General features: G+C 44.8%; 1 protein-coding gene and 1 non-coding gene across 9 annotated transcripts in view; one reads left to right on the top strand and one right to left on the bottom strand.

Moving 5' to 3' along the window:
* The window catches only part of EEF2K (eukaryotic elongation factor 2 kinase), a 35,853-nt gene extending 17,763 nt beyond the window's left edge, over positions 1-18,090 (bottom strand). For 3 of the 8 annotated variants that reach the window (XR_004359891.1, XM_032703975.1, XM_032703981.1), the window contains exons 1-9: positions 15,127-15,245; positions 11,175-11,496; positions 9,376-9,426; positions 7,607-7,707; positions 6,059-6,119; positions 5,179-5,216; positions 3,023-3,194; positions 1,771-1,920; positions 150-282 (exon numbers count right to left, since the gene is read on the bottom strand). Coding sequence is in view for 7 of the 8 variants with exons in the window: in XM_032703975.1 (XP_032559866.1) it covers positions 150-282; positions 1,771-1,920; positions 3,023-3,194; positions 5,179-5,216; positions 6,059-6,119; positions 7,607-7,707; positions 9,376-9,426; positions 11,175-11,417 (949 nt within the window). In the remaining variant the exon portion in view is untranslated. The other 5 variants (XM_032703977.1, XM_032703978.1, XM_032703976.1 and 2 more) reach the window with 5 other exon arrangements.
* Positions 18,091-18,927: 837 nt separating this feature from the next.
* On the top strand, positions 18,928-19,009 carry TRNAL-UAG. The gene has a single exon. It is a non-coding gene; the product is annotated as a tRNA-Leu (tRNA).
* The last annotated feature ends 867 nt before the right edge of the window (positions 19,010-19,876 follow it).

Raw genomic sequence — 19,876 nt, 5'->3', positions numbered from 1 at the left:
ATGACAGCTGCCCTGTTCAGGGACTCCTCACAATAGAACTTCCCCTTCAGAAATGTGCCAGCTGACTCAGCCCTGCAGTGCCTGCTCAGCAGAGAGCTGGGAACAGAAACTAAGCATCCACAGCATGTCAAACAGATCGCTGATTTTACCTAGGTTGCCATCTCCAAAGTCTGTACCATTCTCTGTGTGGATCTGAGGGTCCGTGTAAAGATCTCCAACTCCCTGGATATCAACGACAATGAGTTGGTGTCCTGAGCGCTCAAAGGTGAAGTGACTGAAGGCCTGGAAAGAACCATAGAAGATGTCTGAGAACACTCTTCCTTGATCTACTGAAAACAGCAACAGATATTCACCTGTTATAAATGGGAAGTCTGATAACCCTGGCAGTGAAATGTAACTGGTATAAACATCATGATGAAAGCAGTAAGAGACTAAAAACACGTAGTGGCTTGTCTCTCCAACCTGCTCCATCTAGCGGGTGGGCTAAAAGAGGCAGGGAGAAAAACAGCAGTGGACACAGGCAGGGGAGAGGAAATTGCTTTGTTCCTCCTTCCTGTACTAGAAATTGTTTCCCACTACAGTCTTCACCTTTGGGACTGAGGAGCTGGCTGGTAGAGGGAACAACAGTGGGCTCTGAAGCCAGTGTAGAATAACTTCTGTATAAACATTCTGTCTGTGTCTGTGGATCTGCAAGCTCTGCATCTCTGGGACAGTGCTTCCTTCTGCCAATAAGCAAAGATCAGCCACATTTCGAAAAAAAATGAGCACGCCACAAATTCTCCTTCCCTTCTGGGAGGTCCCCCTGAAGGGCTGCTCTGTCTCTACATTTTTGCATCAGATAATGAAGTGTACACTTGTACTCTTCTTCAAAAAACACATTTCAAGAATCAGGTAAAATAGCCCTTCTCTTCAGCATGAAGCTGAGATATTAGGAATCTTCTGGGAAGGCCTCCAAAGAAGTGCTGCCAGGCCTGGGGGAAGTAACTGGTGGTGATAGACAAACATTTTAACTGCAGCAAGTACCATGGAACATTTTGTTCCCAATCGGTGAAAGCACAGCACTGATTCAGACAGCCCAGAACATAAATTCTCTGCTTACATTAAGCATCATGACAAATACCTTAAAAAGAGTGGGGAAAAAAATATAATGAACAAAACTCTCAAGGCCTAGTAAAACATTCCTTTGCCACATTGACCACTTTGCATTTTTCAATAGTATTTTGAAGTTCTTTTACAAGATCCAAGAATCACTTGAAATCTGTACGTGTATTTCTACATGCAATCTCAGATTCAGCTCTTCAGAAGTTGTAGCTAAAAAAACCCACCTTTTTATGTGCAAATGGCCTAGATTTGTTATTTACACAAGTTGGATATCTGCCACCTCCTTTTGTACATTACGTGAGGCACCAAAAAACCCGTTCAGTACATAGTACATGAGAGATCTCTCTCACTGCCTTAATTTGAAAAAAGCTTGAAATATTTCAATGCCTGCAGTTACAATTAAAGTCAAAGGGCTTAAAGTTTCTAAAGACTATTAACCCTGTTCAACTCAACTAAAACCAACAGACACTGAAATGCAACAAAGCAGCACCCAGTGCTTGAAAGAGCAGGCCCCAAGGAAGGGGCCAACAAACTGCAAGCAGAGAAATTAATTTGGCGTTGTACTGGAGAGCCTGCAGTTTCCTTTCTTGGCAGTAATGCAAGACCTCTGGATAGGGCCAAAAAATTCCCTGCAGCAGTCTTTATGGAAAGCACTAAACAAAGGCTCACTTGCGGAGTGAGACGGATGTTGTCGTCCCGCACAAATCCAGAATTGGAGTTGTATTTGATGTATTTGCCCTCGATGTAATGTTCCAAATGAAAGAGAGGCTTTCCAGGTCTATTCTTCATTTCAATAATACAGGTCTGTACTATATCCACCTGGGGAGGAAAAGAAGATAAACAATGACTAACAGAATACTGTCTTCAGATCAAAGTGTGTGTGAATCCTCCAGCTGTGAAAACCTTCCCAACGCAAGAAGCTGAACAATTGCAAAGATCCGTCTGTTTAACAAGGGAGTGGGGGAAGAGTCACATGCTTCTTGGGCTATTGGAGGAATTCCACAAATTAAAAGCAGACACTACAAAACAGCTCACTCCTGCAACAAATCCCTCTGAAAAATTCCTAGCAAGTGCTGGCTTTCTATTTTATTTTGTGGGTACCCTAAGAGTGCACTGCAAAGAGTCTGTACCAGAGAGGAAATCACAGAGTCACTACAGCACAACTTGAAGAAATGCCTTTTCAGAGAAGGACTGAGGGTAACTACCACTTGGGCATCTCTGTATCCTGCCCTACTTCCTCCCTCTGTTCCAGACACATTCCTAAAGGAGAAACCATCACAACTCTTTCACTTCTTTTCCTCCATGTGGCATTTAAAATTTCTAGATTTCCAGATTCCTCTCTGTGCGCTTCACTCTATACCTCACCTCGCTGTTGTGAAACAGGTAGTTATTAACTGACCCTCATATGGGAGGCAGTGCACATACCCCACATACTCAAAAGCACTCATTTTGGCTATTAAAATTGTTAAGGCTTCCAGCAGGTTTCCAGTTCTTCTTAAAAACCAATGCTAGTTACGTTTTTGGGTAGGTCTACAAGATTTAAGCATCTACCTTCCTGGAGCACTAACAGTTAAGTGCTTGCTGAGACTGCTGCTGGCAATAAATTCTGTGACATCTCTGGTTATCTCAAAAGCAGCTGGGCACACATCTCAAAGAGCAATACAAACACCATTTTATCTTGGTCTCCAGTCAACAGCTGAGAACAGTGAGACATTCACAAACACACAGCCCCTAATTCTGGAAATGTAAAGCAATTTCTGCATTTACTTCATTCAAAATAAACTATCATTTAATGGAAAACACAGGAGGGCAAGAGAAGTTAAATTAATGGAATGTGAACAAGTAATTCCTGCTAAATTCAGTTGAAAACTAATCCTGAATGAGAGCAAGGCTGCATTTTTGCTCAGTACTTTCAAAGTACCTGTTTTGGTGGCTTGTGCCGGTTGTACTCTTCTCCCCAGAGCTTTGCTTCCATCTGCAGTCGGACATCCTCAAAATACACATCCCTGCTCACACTCTCTATGTATTGCTTGGCAACATAGTTATAGGCACCTTTCCAGTTCTGCGTGTGTAAGAAGTTGGACAGCTTTTTCCTGAAACACAAATTGGTGGTGAAAGGAAACCCCAAAAATTTACTTCAATCTTTGTCATTTCTTTGCCTGCATGGACAGAGCCAGGCCTCAAGATCAGCACTACACTCAATTATTTACCAGATATTCTGGCTGAAACACGAAGCAGAGGTAGGGACAAGGGAAAATTAAATGTTCCATGGGAATGGCTGGGACATGCCAAACTGTTTGGTTTGGCTCCAGCTAGTTCTACTCTGGACTTCCTCCTTTTCTCAATCCCTTTCCCTCCTTGTTTCCCTCAAACCAAGAGTATGAAGGGTTGCTGCCACCTCAACACCGTGTTCTAATGTCAACAATTATTTTCTGCATAAATTAACAGGGAGTGGCATTTCAAACATGAACTGAGAGAAACCTCTCCTGGAATAAAAGCAAACTGCCGTGTTCTTAACACCCAGCAGTGACTATCCCCCATGCTCCCAGAAGGAAAACTGCACCTGACGCTTTTTCTGATGTAACTTTTACCTTTTGTTGATGTGCAAATCTTTAATCCACAGATCCCTCAAAAGCAAGGAGGGGGTGGTGTGGAGCACGGGAAAACTAACAGTGGATCTGCTGGCTGACAAGTGCATTAAGCAGGTACCTTAATTAATGGCAGCACTCAAACTCTCAAACCTTTCCCTTCCTTCCTTCCTTTCCTCTCTCCCTCCCAAGACCTTGGTGCAGAGGTCTTGGTACAGGGGACACTCTACAGGCAAAGCAACTTCAGACTGTCTGTGCTCCTGCAGGGATGGGCAGACAGCTGCTGGAACAGAGGCCTTGGAGAGAAGGAACAAGGAAGTGAGATCAGAATTTCAGCCAGGATCTAAACCTCCCCAGCTCTTGAAGGAACACATTCCTCTCTATAAAACAAGGTAGCTCATGTTCTTTTAAATCCAGTATCCTCTGAAGTTCATGGAGCCACGTGCAGCTAATGCTGTCACTGTCATAATTGAAGACTTGCAGAGTTACAAAAACCTAGAAGAGAGAGCTCCAGATGGGATTTATCAGTGCACCACTGAGACTTCTAGAAAATCCAGCAGTGGGAAGCTGACATACAAGTTATGCTTTCTTTGTCTAAGAGGTTAAAGCAAAGCTGCTAACAAATTTCTGTTTATGGCATTTCTCAAAATGCTGTCTAATGGGGAATTTGGAAAATAACAAGAGCTAGAAGCAATGTCAGCAGCAACCTCAGCAGGCTCAGAGTTGTTACTTCCCAGGCTTCATTCACCACTGTATCTCTGTGGCTTTGCACAAACACAACCACGAGCAAGAACTGATACTGAAATTATACCAGTGTTTCTGTCATTCAGGATTATCTATCTTTCCAGAAGCAAAACCAGATATGAAATGCAATTTCTCTGGATTCCACAGCTGGAAAGAAGGGGAAATGTTCTTAAACACACACATGTACATTTTCCAGAAAACATTTTTTTTCCAGAGCCTGGAAAGGGTGAGATATTCTTCTAGCACAAACTGGATGCTGATGCCCACAACAATTGCTAAGACTCTCCAAGGAAATAAAAGTTCCTCCTCTGTCTTCCTCCACACTTTACCCTTCTGGAAAGCACAGCTGTTAAAGTTCTGCTTTACTCAGAACAGGATTACTCTGATACGTGTAATCCAAAGTAAACTCTGGGAGGATAACCTTCCTCACTGATGGAGGCTTTCCAAATTCAGTCTGCACCATCCAAATATTTTTCTCCTTTTCTCTGCCCAACTATAGGCCTCAAGTTGGTCTCTAGGCTGCACACACCTATGGCCACATATCAGATTTTCAGATATTTTAGCATACCAGGAACACAGAAAGAAGGTAACTGTTTCTGCACTTTTATGAGTATTTTGCCTCCAAGAGAGCTCACATGAACTCGAGAGCTTTACAAAATTTCCACCACACCAAAGTGAAATTCCAGTCACCACAGAAGAAAATACTGCATGGAGGCCAAGGAAGATAAAGTCAGCAGATACTTACGTTCTGAAACACTCCCGCATCGCTCCACGGCCAAAAGGCTACGGAAATGAAAAAGAAAAAACTCAGCATTGCCATTTCCACAAAGTTCTTTTCTAACCACTAAGAGACACAACCATGTTTTCCCCCCTTTATATCCTGGAGAAAGCAGTTTTCAAACAGGTTCTATAAAATATCTTCTCAAAGAAAAATGAAAACCCACTGGCAGTGTAAAGAGGAATCTGGGCAAAAGACACTTGGAATAAGCCCCCCTCAATATCCCGTGGAGAAAATATGATATGTCTTTCAAATAAGCTATTCAAATTCTCTCTCCAGCTGGGAATCGGACTCATGTGACTGCCTAGAGAAGCTGGCTTTGCACACCTCATGCTCTCTGCATTTAGGCTTCCACACAGGATGTGCCCAACAGAGCATCATCTCCCCAGATGTCAGACACTATGCCAGTAGTGCACAACCAACCCCAGGATGTAACTGGGAAGTGACAGCATCTTCTACCTCACATACAGAAAATTCACTGGGTTTTCATTCTGAGAGCAGAAGTTATTTGGATGCACACAAAATAGTAGGACTATTGCCAGGCAGGGAAATGATGCCAGCAGGAAATGGGAGGGGTGAAATGGAAGGGAAATCTCTGGAAATGGAACAAATGCCTCACGTTGCTGACAGGGAAGGGATGACTCCATTTTCTACTCTACTCCGGGGACAAAAGGCTGTTGGGACACCACAACATAATGAATGAGCCAAGGAAACAGAAAGTTAGGAGAAATGAGTTACATTGAGACTTCAAAACTTCTATGAGGAAAACATCTTGCTGCCACTATTGTGGAACAGAAAAGAATTACAAACTTGCTGCTAATGAACATGAAGGAGAGTGTGACCTTACTTGTGCAGCCATCTTGATAAGGACTTCATCTTCAACCCAGTCCCCAGTAACTGCATTGTACCTGCAAAATCAGATGTGTCTCAGAAAAATGCAGAGGGACCCCAAATCCTCCTATTCCCAACATCCATCCTTCCTTATCTGCAACTGAACACTACAAAGTGCTGCTGCCACTCCAACACAAAAGTTTCTAGTCTTCCCACCACAGTCAGGCCCTCCTTGCTTCAGACAGGAAAGCAGAAACACGATTAACTCTTTGAAGAGACACTGAATCCTCCTGACAGTGAGCAGACTGCACTGCAGAAGCTATACTTTTGCAACACTACAAATCAGGCTTGATCTGCTTTGAAGTTAAGCCTATTCTGTGATGCCTGGGCAGCACACTGGGGGCAGGAAGAGCCTTACCAAGCTCTACCCACTGGACAGTTTGTGTTCCCCAAACCTCAGCTTGCATAAAGCTGGTTCTGGCTGAGGGCCTGCCTCAGGGCTGTCAAGGATGTGAGCAGAACAAGCTGTGAGAAGCAGTGGGGCCAAGAACTGCACTGAGGGAGGAGCAAGTCCCTGCACAACCCTGTGATAATACAAAGACTACAACTATGGTTTCTTCCCACCCCCTTAACTCCCAACAAAGTAAAAGCCAACCCAAGAACCACAGCAATTGAGTCACCAACACGATTGTTTCCAGCCCGACTCCCCCATCCTGCACTGAGTACTGCATCACCTCAGTCTGCAGCAGATAAAAGCAGTGGAAATATCAGAGCTACCTCTTTTTAACAGGATATTTGAGTAATCCTAAACCAATATTACCACTTATTTGTATTTTAAAACCTGCAAACTATTTCAGGACTGTGTGGCTGACCAGGGAGAGATGCAGTCTGTGGGGAAGAGCAGCACTGCATGACAGTGGTATGTGATTGGAAGGGAGGCCTCCCCAGCACTGATGCTAAGTGGTGATTAACTGGCCTCTAACCCCAACCCCTTCCACCCAGAAACCTGTGTCAGCAGAGTAAATATTTTGGCAGAGCTTATGTTAAAGCACTAAAACCAGTTTAATGGCCAAACTCAGTTTCAGCACGTACACCATGCTGAGCTATTCTGGGTTTTATAAGGATTTAAATTCCAGCAACATGCAACAATACTGCATGGACTGGTAACACTGAAACTGCTATTTTGGGAAAGGTATGGAGTGTTATGTTGCCTTTTTTTTCTAAACTATTTAAACTAAGTATGCTGCCCCTTTATTGGAATTCATTTCCTTATTAGATTAAGTTTATAGCACTAATAAATCAACTAGACAATACTTCTCAGCCTTGTTCCCTGTCTGTGTGGTTAAAGTCCTAGATACTACTTAGGTGGGAGAGAAAGAGTGTGACACTGGTTTGCTGAAAGGTTTATTTTCTGTTGGTGGGCAGTATTTACGTACTCCTGAGAGACAGGCTCACTTTGGGTATTATTGAAAGTTTTTCAGCCATATAATTACAGATATTCTGCACTACACAAACACAGAAACCAGCAGCTGTGTTTAACATCAGCATCCAAAGACCCACAGACCTGTAACGAGTGGCATGTTCCGTCTCAACATCCTCCAGGTGAAATTCTGCCCACGGATCAGGCATGTGCTTGGCTTTCTCAATAGCATGTTTCCAGGTTTCCTGAAGAAGTTACAAACTAGCAGTTTATTTATAATCACCAGCAGCTCACAAAACCAGCATTTTCTAGACCAAATCAGGATCCTAATGCTGGGAAGATGTGCAACTACACAAGCCCTCAAAGCACTACTCAGAGCAGGGACCAAGCAGTACCAGAGACCACTCTGACCTTTTATAGTTTCAGTTATAATGAAACACAGTTCAGGGATATAAATCATCAGGTTTCAGTTCAATTTGCACTGCTGTGAAGTTACTGAGAACAGAATCTGGTACAGTATATACCAAATATAATTTATCAAACCTGTGGTAATTTGCAAATATCTCCAGCACATACTGCAAATAGCAATAATGCACATCCAGATGATATGAATTCACTTTCATTGTTTTGATTTTTAACTTTTTGTAACTAACAGCATGCATATATGTAAGCATAAAAAAGTCCATTAGCAACAGAGCTAATATGGACAAAGAAAAAAGTTCTGTGAACCCCAAGGCCCCAGATTGTGCTCAGCATAAGAAAGAAGAAATTAGAATGTTGTATAAACTTATTATTATAACAATTCCAGACAAGTAGCTACTTCATTGTTCACCAAGTCAACAGTAAAACATCAAAGTAGTTTTCTGGAATATCCAGAGTCTTCCTCTACCAGTCAATTTGGATGCTTCTCTCTCAACATTTTGATCTCTCTCTTTTTACATTGTATTTTTCCAAGAAAACCTGTGATGTGCCAAATGCCTTCTGCAAGGTGAGCAGGAGAAAAAACACTCTGCACCCCATCAGTAAAGAAATACTGGGCCCTGAGGTATTGCTACAGTCTCTTTGAATTTCAAGTGTGCAGAAACAGCAACTTTTAAAATTTGGGAATTCCCACCCGCCCCGGAATTTAAATCAGTCAATTTAAAAAAACCCTACAGTATAAATTTGGGTCAGCAATGACATCAAGGAAGTTTTTGAAGCAGCTGAGCTTTTAAATTGTTCATGCTTATTCTGAATTTCAGCTGTAATTTTGCATACCTTGCAAACAATTCAAATGCTCCCCTTTCTGATAAGAGTACCATAAAATGAACACAATACTATAATAAATAAAACAAGTTTAAAGGACACGTTGAGAAAGATTTCCTATGTTTCATAAGGAAATGAAGTTTCCTCAGGTCGTGCAATGACAGACATTTCACGTGGACCTGAGAACTTCCACACTTAAATACGTATGACAGAAACAGGGAGAGACAGCAACAAGTAGAATTACTCAGTGAATCATCTGTGTCAAATCGTTCTTGAGTAGACTCCCGCTCCAAAAGGTGATCTGTGTCCATGCTAGGCAGTGACTTAAATCAGTTAATTACTTGTGCATGATCTCATGAGGTGCTTTGTACAAAAGCTGTATTCTGATCTTCAAACAAACAGAAATTGGAAATGGTGCTACCAGTGCAATTTTTCTCCTGCTGGAGGCATATGGCTGCCACACAGAGACATTTCAGGGCAGAGAACAAAAGATGGGTATTATTTCACTTAACAGGTATCTTTTTTAGCTTTGACTTAATGACTTTTATGGGCTGAGGCAAGCAGTTCTCCCAGACAATAATATAATGAACAAAAAAGTCTATAAAAGGAAAAAAAAAAATCGTAATTCATCTATTAGATATGGTGTTCACATTTCTTTTTTAACCTACCCGACCATGGTCAACCACAGAGCCATGCTTAGAACGATGCTGTGTGTCATTCTAAAGGATCCATGAGAGACATGAAAGCAGGAAAATACATGTGATAAGACAAATGATTGACAAAGAGTCTTGGTTCTCTTTGTTAGTTAAAAAAAAAGTCTCCAGTTAAAAGCCACTCTTCAATTTATATCCCCAATTTAAGTTCACTCTTAGAACATCTGTGAACAAACCTATTGAGGTAAGTTGGCAATTTTTTAAACTGGAAAGCATGCATTAAAAGGATCTTGCCTATTAACTAGCTACTTAAACACTGCTGAGTCCTGTTTAAAGGCAGATGGTTAACAGCAAGTTTCTGTCTCTGTATTTTATTATCAATGGCTCACACTGCCTTTAGCTTTGGGGTCTGACAGGCAGAGTGATCAGGGCAGGCTGTGGGGGTTTAGGATGTTATCAGTCCTGGCTCTTTGCTTCACTGGAAGTCACCATTCCTGCAGATTAAGTAGGAGACGGAGACTTGCTTGCTCCACATCTCAGCATAAAGCATTTTATCTGTGATAGGAGCCACAGTGCCAAACTAGACATTGTGGAGACCAAAGATAGCCACAAACGTTCTGCAGAAACAAAATGATAGGTTAGGAAGGAGGAAATAATTGCAATTTCTGAAGTCCTTATCACTTTTATCTCAGGCCATATGACTCAGAACTTGCACTGCAAACCCAGAGGCAAGTGTTTAGTACTTGCTAAAATGTACACACAAATGAAGACTAAGCTCCCTATCAGGTCATAACTTGCTTAGCATAGAATACACTGACATCTGTCCCCTTTCTATACTAAGCTTTTACTCTTCACTTTCCTTAGGAATATGTACCTTTTAATGTTTTTATTAACTACCTTTGGTAAAAATCTTACTGCAGACAAGCCAGATTCACTTTCCATGTGTTACTTTATATGTTATCTGACTAAAATAACCCCCCTGCTATCTCTTCACAAATAAAGCATGCATTAGGCATAACCGAGATTTCAGAGTATCTATTAAATAAATGTTAATATTTACAATAAGAAACGTGTTAATAAAACACATTAAATCCTAGTCTAGACAAAATCTAAGAGACATGCCAGTGTACCACAAATGGTGTATATCTGGAATATCTAAGCTACAGAGTGGGTGTCACTTGCATTCTTGAGGCTCCATTTCCTCGGCTGACCTGTGCCAAGGGAGCCCAGTGAAAAAGGACACACTGCCAAGGAAGCACCAACTATGGCCCTTTCGACCTCCCTGCAATGCTATGACTGCTCTTCATCTCAAAAAGGTCAGATACTGCTCGAGTACACTGTCAGAACTACTGCCAGTGTGACACCTGATGCCCAAGCATGAGAGCCAACATGTCAAAAGCTCCCTAAGAAGGAATTACTACATAAAAACCTACCATTTATCATTTACAATTTTATTTGCCCAACTAAAAATGTTATGGATTAGCAAAATCCATAATAAATTATCCTCTGACAGGCCCCAATTTAGATTACAACAAGTGTATAATCTTCTGAGTCTCAGGCAATGTACTGTTTGATCAGAAGGGCAGTGAATCGCCTGCCTGGATCGCGCCACCTTTGTAAACTAAAAGGGACAGTGAGTAATTCCATGGCAGTGTCAGACTATTGGCTTAATGGAATTAACTGCAGGTCTGGAAAAAAACAAGTGTGGTTTTTTTATTGAAAACTGTTAGTTACAAGAGGTGAAGCAGTTAGAGAATGTCTCATGCCAGCAAAGTAAAACGAAAACCTTACTGAAGGTTGGAGCCAATACTTACCTTAAAGCTAAAGCTTCTAGGAGAAGAGCTTGAACTGTACTGCTCACTTTTTGCTAAGCTGCTGTAATAATTGTCTACTTTGGTATTGGCAGACTTGTCAGAAATCGGATCATCAGTTATTGGACAGATAAAATAATTGTCTTCATCATCACTATCAGCATCAAGATAATCCCCAGAGTTCGCTGTGGTCGTCCTGGCATTATCAATCCCTTCCATACGAAAAATAAGGTCCTCGTCTGCCATGTTTGCAGGAGTTTGGTTTAACTCCTACAAGGATTGAAACACCCACTATTCCAAAGCACGTGCAAATGGAGGGAAGAAGCTGGGTGGGAGAGAAGAGAAAAAAAATTGTTATTAAAAGCACAAATTATGCATAAAACTGATGTCAGCACACTGGCAGAAAAAAAACCAAAACAAAATAACAAACCCAACACATCTGCATATGGCTCTGTAAAAGTAACCCCCCAATACTTCCATGTAGTTTTGAACACCTCAGTGTTGGGTTTCCAGAAGGTTTTTTGGTTTTAAACTGCTACAGGACTCAGAAAAGAAGACAATCAAGTATAGAATAAAACTAGCTCCTATCTCCTCCTTCAAATGTTTTTATTCTTCCTTTTTTTTAAATCCTGAGTTTCACAACACTGGTCTTAGAAACTTGAAGGGGTTTTACCTTGAACACCACACTCAGGTTTTCAAATTTTTTCAAGGCAAGTCTTCTCAAAGATACTGCACACAAATTAACAGTCAAGTGAGTTAGATAGCATTATTAGGACAACATAAAAAAATTTTCCACCATCAACAACATTTAAGCTGGCTTTTAGCTCCTACACAGCCAACAGTCCACAGTAAAACATGCTGCTGAAAGTGCAGCACATTGCAGAAAAATGAGGTGGAGGAATGATCAAAGCCCTTGGAAGAGGTGGAAGTTTGCCTAGATACTCTGAAAACACTGGCACCTACCAAATAGAGGATTAGTGAGAATTTTCAGAATCTGGCCCTGATGCTGGCTGAGCAACAGCATGTAATTTAAAACAGATACTTCTGTCACTTGGTTTAGTTCTTCAGTCAACCAGCAAAATCAGAGATTTTCACACAGCTAGCCTAATAAAACAATCATAAAACAAGGTTTTCACTTTTGCTTCACTGTTATTCTTCAGCCCTTTGCATATTCAGCCTTCCTTCTCCAAGAAACAGTGAAATAAATACATCCTACAGCAGCATGCACAGCTCCTACTCCACAGTTACTGAGAAACTGGTCACCACAGAAACAGCACCATATGGCAGCTTTCACCAGCAACATCATGTTGTTGGTTCCTGCCTTTCTGATGGAGGCAACATTCCCACATCTCAACCAGCAACACAGGTAACTGTTGCCCTGCACTCACTCCTGCTCCTACTGCCACAGGATCTGCAGATCCGTGGGGTCCACGATGGTCTGAAAAGCAGCAGCAGCAACAGGAATTCAGGTTTGTGCAGCAGCGAGGGCAAACATTGGGGTTCCTGTGACTTGCTGTGCAAACCAAACATTGTCACACAAATCAGTTTCTATTTAAAGCTAATGGTGTTTATAAAAGCCTCACAGTTTTTCTTGGAACCCTATTTCTTGTAAAGTGCTTGTGGTGTTTACTTTGGAAGTGTATGTACTAAAACCAAGCCTCACATAACACACTCTTTAAAACAAATTCAATAACCAAACATTAAACTACACAAACACTGCTCTAAATCTCATAGTTTGATGAAAAGCCTTATAAAAAAGCCTATGCTTCATCCCAAGGCTTATATTCTGTGCTTTTGCATTATGGCATAAAGTTATGCTATCTATGAATTCCTGTTACTAGTGCTGCTTTGTTTTGATAATTTAAGCTTTAATATCTATTACAGGAGCTTTCCTAGGACTGCACTGAACCAAGCCTGCATTATCACACACCTGTAATTTAAACTACCCACTCCAATCCACCTTGAAAATTTATTCTATTTTTTAATCAGCCTTGTACTATGTGATTGAAAATGAAGATAATTTAAAATACAGTCACTTACTAAATCTGCTCAAGTTTCTACTAATTTTTGTGTTTTCCCAAGGCGCATTTCAAGTATTTTTTTTTTCCTCTTGTCTTTATAACCAAGAGCCACATGACCAGGAGGGGCAGGTGAGTTGCAAAGCCAACCCACTGTGCTGCTGAGCGTGGTGAACATGGAACACATAGAAACAGAGGGGAAAATCCACATCACAGTGCTGTTAAAACAGCACTTGCAGATTTCTTGCAGGTGTCTGTTGTTACAAAGCAGTGTTGGGTTGGTGGGACTCTTTAGCAAGGCCCGCCAGCTGCCTCAGCATCTAAACCTGCCTTAATTCATCCCAAAGAGGTGACTGGACCTCTCTAGTTGGCAAAAGAGACAACTGGAGCATCTCCAGCAATTCCTAACCCATCGTTTCAGCTCAGACACAGCCCTCTGTACCTCTTTAGCACAGAACAGGGGAGCAGGAACTGCCCTGTAACACAAGTCCCAGATTCTCTTGTAAAGAAGCATTAAAGCGAGGATGACTCAGCTCTCCCTGGTATAATACTAAATCCCTTTTGATTTAATACCACATGAGCTAAAGCCATTTAGGAGGATACCTGTAAGAGTAACAAGCAGGTTTTTCTTAAAAGAGAGAAATCGCCTTTCAGATTAACACTCTTAGGATACTAATTTAAAATTTAACCTAAGCAACTATACAGACCTTAAAAATTATTATTACTTTCATGAACTACAGACATAAAGCTACATAACACAGTCCAGAACAACCCCACTAGCTATGTTAATGTCCTGTAGCACACTATGAACTACTGTGCTTTAAAAACACCCAACTGACCCTTGCAAAGCAAATGTCAATTCTCATCTGCACCACTGCATGAAAACAGGTTTAGTGAGTCTAGATAAGAGCTGTGATAAAAAACAAGATTAAAAAAAGAGAGACGTCTTCACTCACTGTCTACCTTTGAAAACCTTGTCTTACCAAGGACAGATCGTCTGATGAGAAGCTTTACTGCAGGTCCCTTCCAGTGTGCCACTACTGCAAACACCACGGCACAAACCACACTCTGCTTGCCTGCAAGCACAGCTGGGATAATGACTGCATGAGCCCGAGTGTTAGGGAACAACGATGCAAAATTCACGGAGCAAATGGGTGAGTTCCTCTGCACCAGCTCAGAGTACAAGGCATTTGAGACCCAAAACCCTGTGCTAGGAAACACAGTGAGGCTTCAAAAACACAAATGGCTTTTAGAGCTACAAGCAGTGAAGCACAGGAACGACCCCTCCGAGCCAAGTCCACCCTTCTGCCAAACATACAAATAAATACTATGTTAACAGTACCCAAACCACGGGGAGGTAAAAGGGCACAAAAGGAACTTCCAATACAATGTCAAAATGCAAATGCCCTTCCACTGACATTAATAGCCCTGTCATTTCAACTGGCTTTAAATACACTGAAAAATTGCCTATCGCAGACCTTTTGTAAGCATTTGCGCAGTATCCCACGGTCTTAATTAAGCTCATGCTTTACGCGTATTGAGGCACTTGAAAAATTACCCAAACACGAGCAGTCCTGGAGCCGTCCCGGGCTGTCACGGCGGACCCAGTCCCGGCCACACACCAGCTGCCCCACGGTCACAAACACCACTGGGGACTTTTATCGGCGCATGCATTAAAATTATGTGCTCGGAAGAAACGCTGAACTCCAGGTGTACGCGCAGCAGCGCTGCCCAGCACACACGGATCAGGTTATTTTTAGCCCAGCGCAAAGGCTTGGCCCCGGCCTTTTGCAGGCTCAAACCACGGCGCTGTCGATCATGTTCTGCAAATTTTAAAACATTTACAAACAAATCTAGAAAGCCCGTTCCGCGCTCCACGCCGCGCAGCAGCCTGAGGCAGCTCCCGACCCCCGGCCCGGCACCGCGACGGCACCTACCGGGGCAGAAGAGCCCGGCTCGGTGCAGAGCGATCCCGCAGCCGCCGCGCCCCGTCCCGCAGCCGCCCCGCTGAGCCAGACGGGAGGAGAAGCCGCTCCAGGCAAAGGAGGAGGGAGGCGGGGCCCCGCTGAGGGAAGGAGGCAGTCGGGCAGCGGAGCCGCCCCGCGAAAGCAGGCGGGAGTGGGGCAGCGAGGCCGCCCCTCACGGCCCCCCCGCCCACGGCGCTGACGAGGCGCCGCCTCCCGCTCGCCTCAGCGGCCCCGCGGGCCCCGGCACGCCACCTGACACCGGGGTGACGGGGGGACACGGCCGGACGCTTTATTCCCATGAGAAGACCCATGAAAATCTGAGGAGAACTTCCCCCTCCCCAATTAGCACCGTTAGGGGTTAGCCATGGGGGAACCCGGGGGAGCGGGTGTGCGGGTCTCCAGAGCGCTGCTCGCAGGAGCGGCGTCCAGATTTCCTTTACTTTTCTGTTCCCGGCGGGTCTTCCGGGGCAGGAGGGTCCCACTGCACGGCAGCACCCTGAGGGAAGGTGGAGGGAGCAGACGTGGGCAGCGACTGCAGGGCCTATATGCACTTCAGGTTGGCCTTTCCAGCTAAATTAAATGGCACAAGTGCACATTTCCCCATAAGAAATGGCAGGATTATGCACCAAATTTCAAGTTCTAAAGACCGAGGTTCCTCAAAGCACCCACATTTGCATTCTTCCTAAAACACTGGCTTTCCGGGTGGGGAGTGCCTATGTTTAAGCTTTTCCTCAAGCTAGAATTTGTGGAAAATTTAAACAGAACTCCTTATCCTTTCATGGGTTACATGGAAATTAATGTAAAGAGGCTCTGGCTTAATTGTATTACTTGGCAGCCTGCAAAGAATCTGCCTCTTCTACTGCTGTTCAATCTCTTATTCATGTAAATAACTCTCATTAGTGGTTTTTACCATGAGTAGGGGTTACAGAACCGAGACTGGAAGATGGGAGTACGTCCTTCATGACGGATGGATGGTCTCTTGTGGTATCACAGACAGAAAAATGCACAATCCCTGTGCTCTGCAAAGAGGGAGGCAACACAACAGAGAAATGCTGCTGCAGTACTAGTGCTGAGATAATCCTTAGGAGGAAGATTACTAATATTTAATTAAAAACACACAGAGCAGATGCTCTGTCTTTCTGCCAGGAACACCCGCCTGCCACCACCATTACTTACATAAATTAAACTGTGTCTTAGCTTGGAGACTGGAGGGAGCAGCAGACCTGTGATTTCAGGGTAACTAATTTTGTCAGCAATTTCCAGCACCATGCTGAGGGTTCAGCCCTCCTTCGAGAATGTAAAGCACAGATTTCATGAAGCCCCCGTCTAATGCTGCTTCCTACAGGCACATTTCTGGCCAGCCTCAAATTCCTGCAGAGTTTAAGCTCAAACACATTTACAATGTTTGTGATTGTGTAGGAAAACCTCCTATTCATCTCCCAGCTGCAAATCACGGTGGTAAATATTAACAATTATCAAAAACTGAGCGCGTTTGCCCCATCAGCACCAGAACTTGTGTCTCCTCGTTTCTCATTCTGCGGGCAGCCTGGCTGAGCGCCCCGGGGAGAGAAGCACCCAGCAGGGCTGGCGTCAGGATGCCTCACGGCAGGGCCTGGGAAGGGCACAGACTCATCAAATGAATTCTGAAGGCCTAGTGGAGGCCAGATGTCTCATTCCCACTGCATGAAAATGTGTTGATAATGGTTAAAAAATGACCACCTGCTATGGTAGGCTACTGATAACAGCGGAATACTGTTACTGGTGTGATACGTGAGCACAACTGAAGCAGTCACAAGAGCAGTTGGCTTTAAACTCAGGCAAACACTGGGCATTGCTTGGACTAAAAGGAACCCAGTGGCATGTGGCTGTATTATGCCATAAATCCTCATGGAGAGTGTCCTGGTCTATTAAGAACGTAGTTAGGATATACCCTCTCAAGCTACACATCTCATGCTTTTTAATAAGCCAGTTCTGATGCAAGGGCGTACTTATTTTCAGATTTAAGCCTGGGGCTTCTCTTCTATTCTCTATAATATCCTCTTAAAAGAACAATCAGTGATGGTGAAAAAGTGCTTGATGCAATACTAAAGATGTATGTTGAAATCAGATATAGGCCCAGACATGCTGCATCTTCTAGTTTTAGTTTTCTCTTTATATGTTACCTATTATATCCTTAACATTGAAAGGGTTTGATTCACATTTTTTTGTTTGTTTGAAAATACTAAAAATTAAATTTGAAATGGCAACCTAGGAAATTAATGACCTGCAAGTCTAGTATGCTGTTCTTTCATTATGTTCAGCATTGCATTTTTTTTTTTTCCCAAGAGCATGGTAACTTGTAAAGTTCCAGTACGCCCACGATAAATGAGGTTCCCCTTAGAAGTCATTGTTCTAGGGAACAGTGGCGTTTGAAAGGAAAAAGGAAAGCACACCCCAGATATATTATACTAACTTTCAGAGCAATTTTGTTCTGCATTCATTTGAAAAGCCAGATTTAAAAACTGACTGTAAATCGGTTAATCCTGCGACAATTTGTGCCTGTGACAGTCCTGTCTTACAAGGTAAATCCAGTTGGTCATAAATGTCCATATGGCAGGTGCATCTAATACACATGCATAAAAATTCCAGCGCGTGACTTCCTTTGGGGAGAAGGGCTATAGCAGATATAATTTCTTCATATTTTTTTTAATTGCATGGCATTTAGTCCTGATGTTTTCAGCTCTGTCCACAAGTAATTATACAAATTTCTCCTGCAGGCCTTCCAGAATATGAGAATTCATCCTTCTACTCACCAGCGACAGCCTGAATCTGGTTCTGGTTGCCAAACCCAACTCCCTCATCGAGGTGGACAGGACAAGCTCGCTCACCCCGTGCCCGAGCTCGGCGGCAGCAGGTAAGCGAGGCACCAAAGAGCAGGACACGAGCTGTGTAGGGACAGCCCCGGCCACCAGCTGCACTTGTACCAGCTCCGCAGCTGCATGTGGAGCAGCACAAAAATAAAGGCGGCCGGGGCCCACCGTTTTGGGTGGGAACGGTTCAGCTGAAGATACACAGCGGTGCCAAGCGAGCAGCTGGCCGGGAAGGTCACTGGCGAGCTGAGCTGAGCTGGCAGCCCTGTGAGCAGCACCTGTGCTGTGGTGGGCGGGAGGCACTGCCTCCCTGAGAGCAGCGGGCAGAGAAGGCGGGGGAGCTGATATGGGGCAGGACGGACTCTCTTCCTGGCTGGGAGGTGTGCGCAGACCTGCTCTGGCAGCTGCGAAGGGCTGCCCTCGACCCTACGTGACCATGGGAAGGCCATCCCTGGGCCGCAGATCCGCGCCGCCGGGCAAAGCCCTCCCGAGGACGGGCTAGAGCTGATCCGCCGCTGCTGCAGGCGCTGTGGGGAAAGGCCGCACAGCAGCGCTTTGTCGGGGTGCCGGCCCGTGCCTGCCGCGGACAAAGTGCCTCGAGGCGCGGCCCGACGGCCGGGGCCCCGCGGAGGAGGGAGCGGCCGGGCCCCGGGGGAGGGAGCGGGGAGGGAGCCGGGGGTGCGGGGTCAGGCGTGCGGGCGGCGCCACCTGTTGGGGAACCCGCGGGGCCAGGCCGGGGCGGAACCGCCGCCGCAGAGCGACGAGCCCGTGCCCGCGGCAGCAGCCGCGTTCCCGGCACGGGGCGGGCGCCCGAGGGCGCTGTGGTGGCGCAGACACGGGTGGGCCGCGTGCGGGGGTCGGTGTGGGGAGCGGCGGGGCGGCCGCGGTGAAAGAGGCCTGGCGGGCGCCTGAGCAGCCAGGCGGTAGCGTGGCCGAGTGGTCTAAGGCGCTGGATTTAGGCTCCAGTCATTTCGATGGCGTGGGTTCGAATCCCACCGCTGCCAAGCTGTTTTGTCTCCGCGGCGGCGGCTCCTTTTCGCCGCTCGCACAGCGGGGCCGCGGCGGTGGCCCGGGGCCCGCAGGGCACGGCCGGACCGGGCACGGGGCCGCGAGGGTTGCAGGGCGCTGCCGGGCACACTCCATAGTAGGCGTTGTGCTAAGTACTGGCAACAGTAGAATGTCTTCCTTGCGTGTCTTTTGCTTTAAAATAAAACGAGAAATCCTAATTTCGGCAGTTCTGCCTTTCCTCGCTGTGTTTGGATTACTGCAGGCCTTGCCCCTGGGCTTTGCTCCCTGCCCTGGGCTGATGGAAGGTGTCAGTGCTCCCACCTTCTCCAGGATTCTCAAATCCATCTATGATTATTCCCCCTTCCCAGACCGTGATTCCTCTCTATCTCATCCCTAGTCTTTTCCCAAGCTCTCCCGTTCGCATCACGCTCTTCATTGTTCTCTCCCCATGTGGAAGAGAACACCTTTTCCTTCCCAGGCTGGAAAAGGTGCAGATGGGAAGGGGATTTCTGTTTTAAATTCCCACCATGAGCACCAGGTGGGCGGGGGCCGGGGCCTCCCTGAGCGCCTGTGCTTTTAGCCCATTTTAGCTGAGCAGTAATTCAGAAGCACTGTGCTCACTCTAGTGGCTGTAGGGATTTGTTCAGTTCAACTGCTTCAGAAATTACATGCAAATACACACTTGCACCTGAAGTTCAGCTGAGAAGCAACTAAACTCTGTTAGTTGTTGTCTTCAATAGGTACAGGAGGTGAAGGAAGCTGTGCAAAGATCCAGGCAACCCATAGTGGCAGATTCTTCTACTGTGACATAAATGCATTTAACTAAAATAACTTCGTTAGTAACTTCCAATTTAACTAAAATA

Source organism: Chiroxiphia lanceolata, chromosome 16 (assembly GCF_009829145.1).
Source record: "Chiroxiphia lanceolata isolate bChiLan1 chromosome 16, bChiLan1.pri, whole genome shotgun sequence".
Lineage (NCBI taxonomy): Eukaryota > Metazoa > Chordata > Aves > Passeriformes > Pipridae > Chiroxiphia > Chiroxiphia lanceolata.
This window is presented reverse-complemented; position numbering and strand designations above follow the sequence as displayed.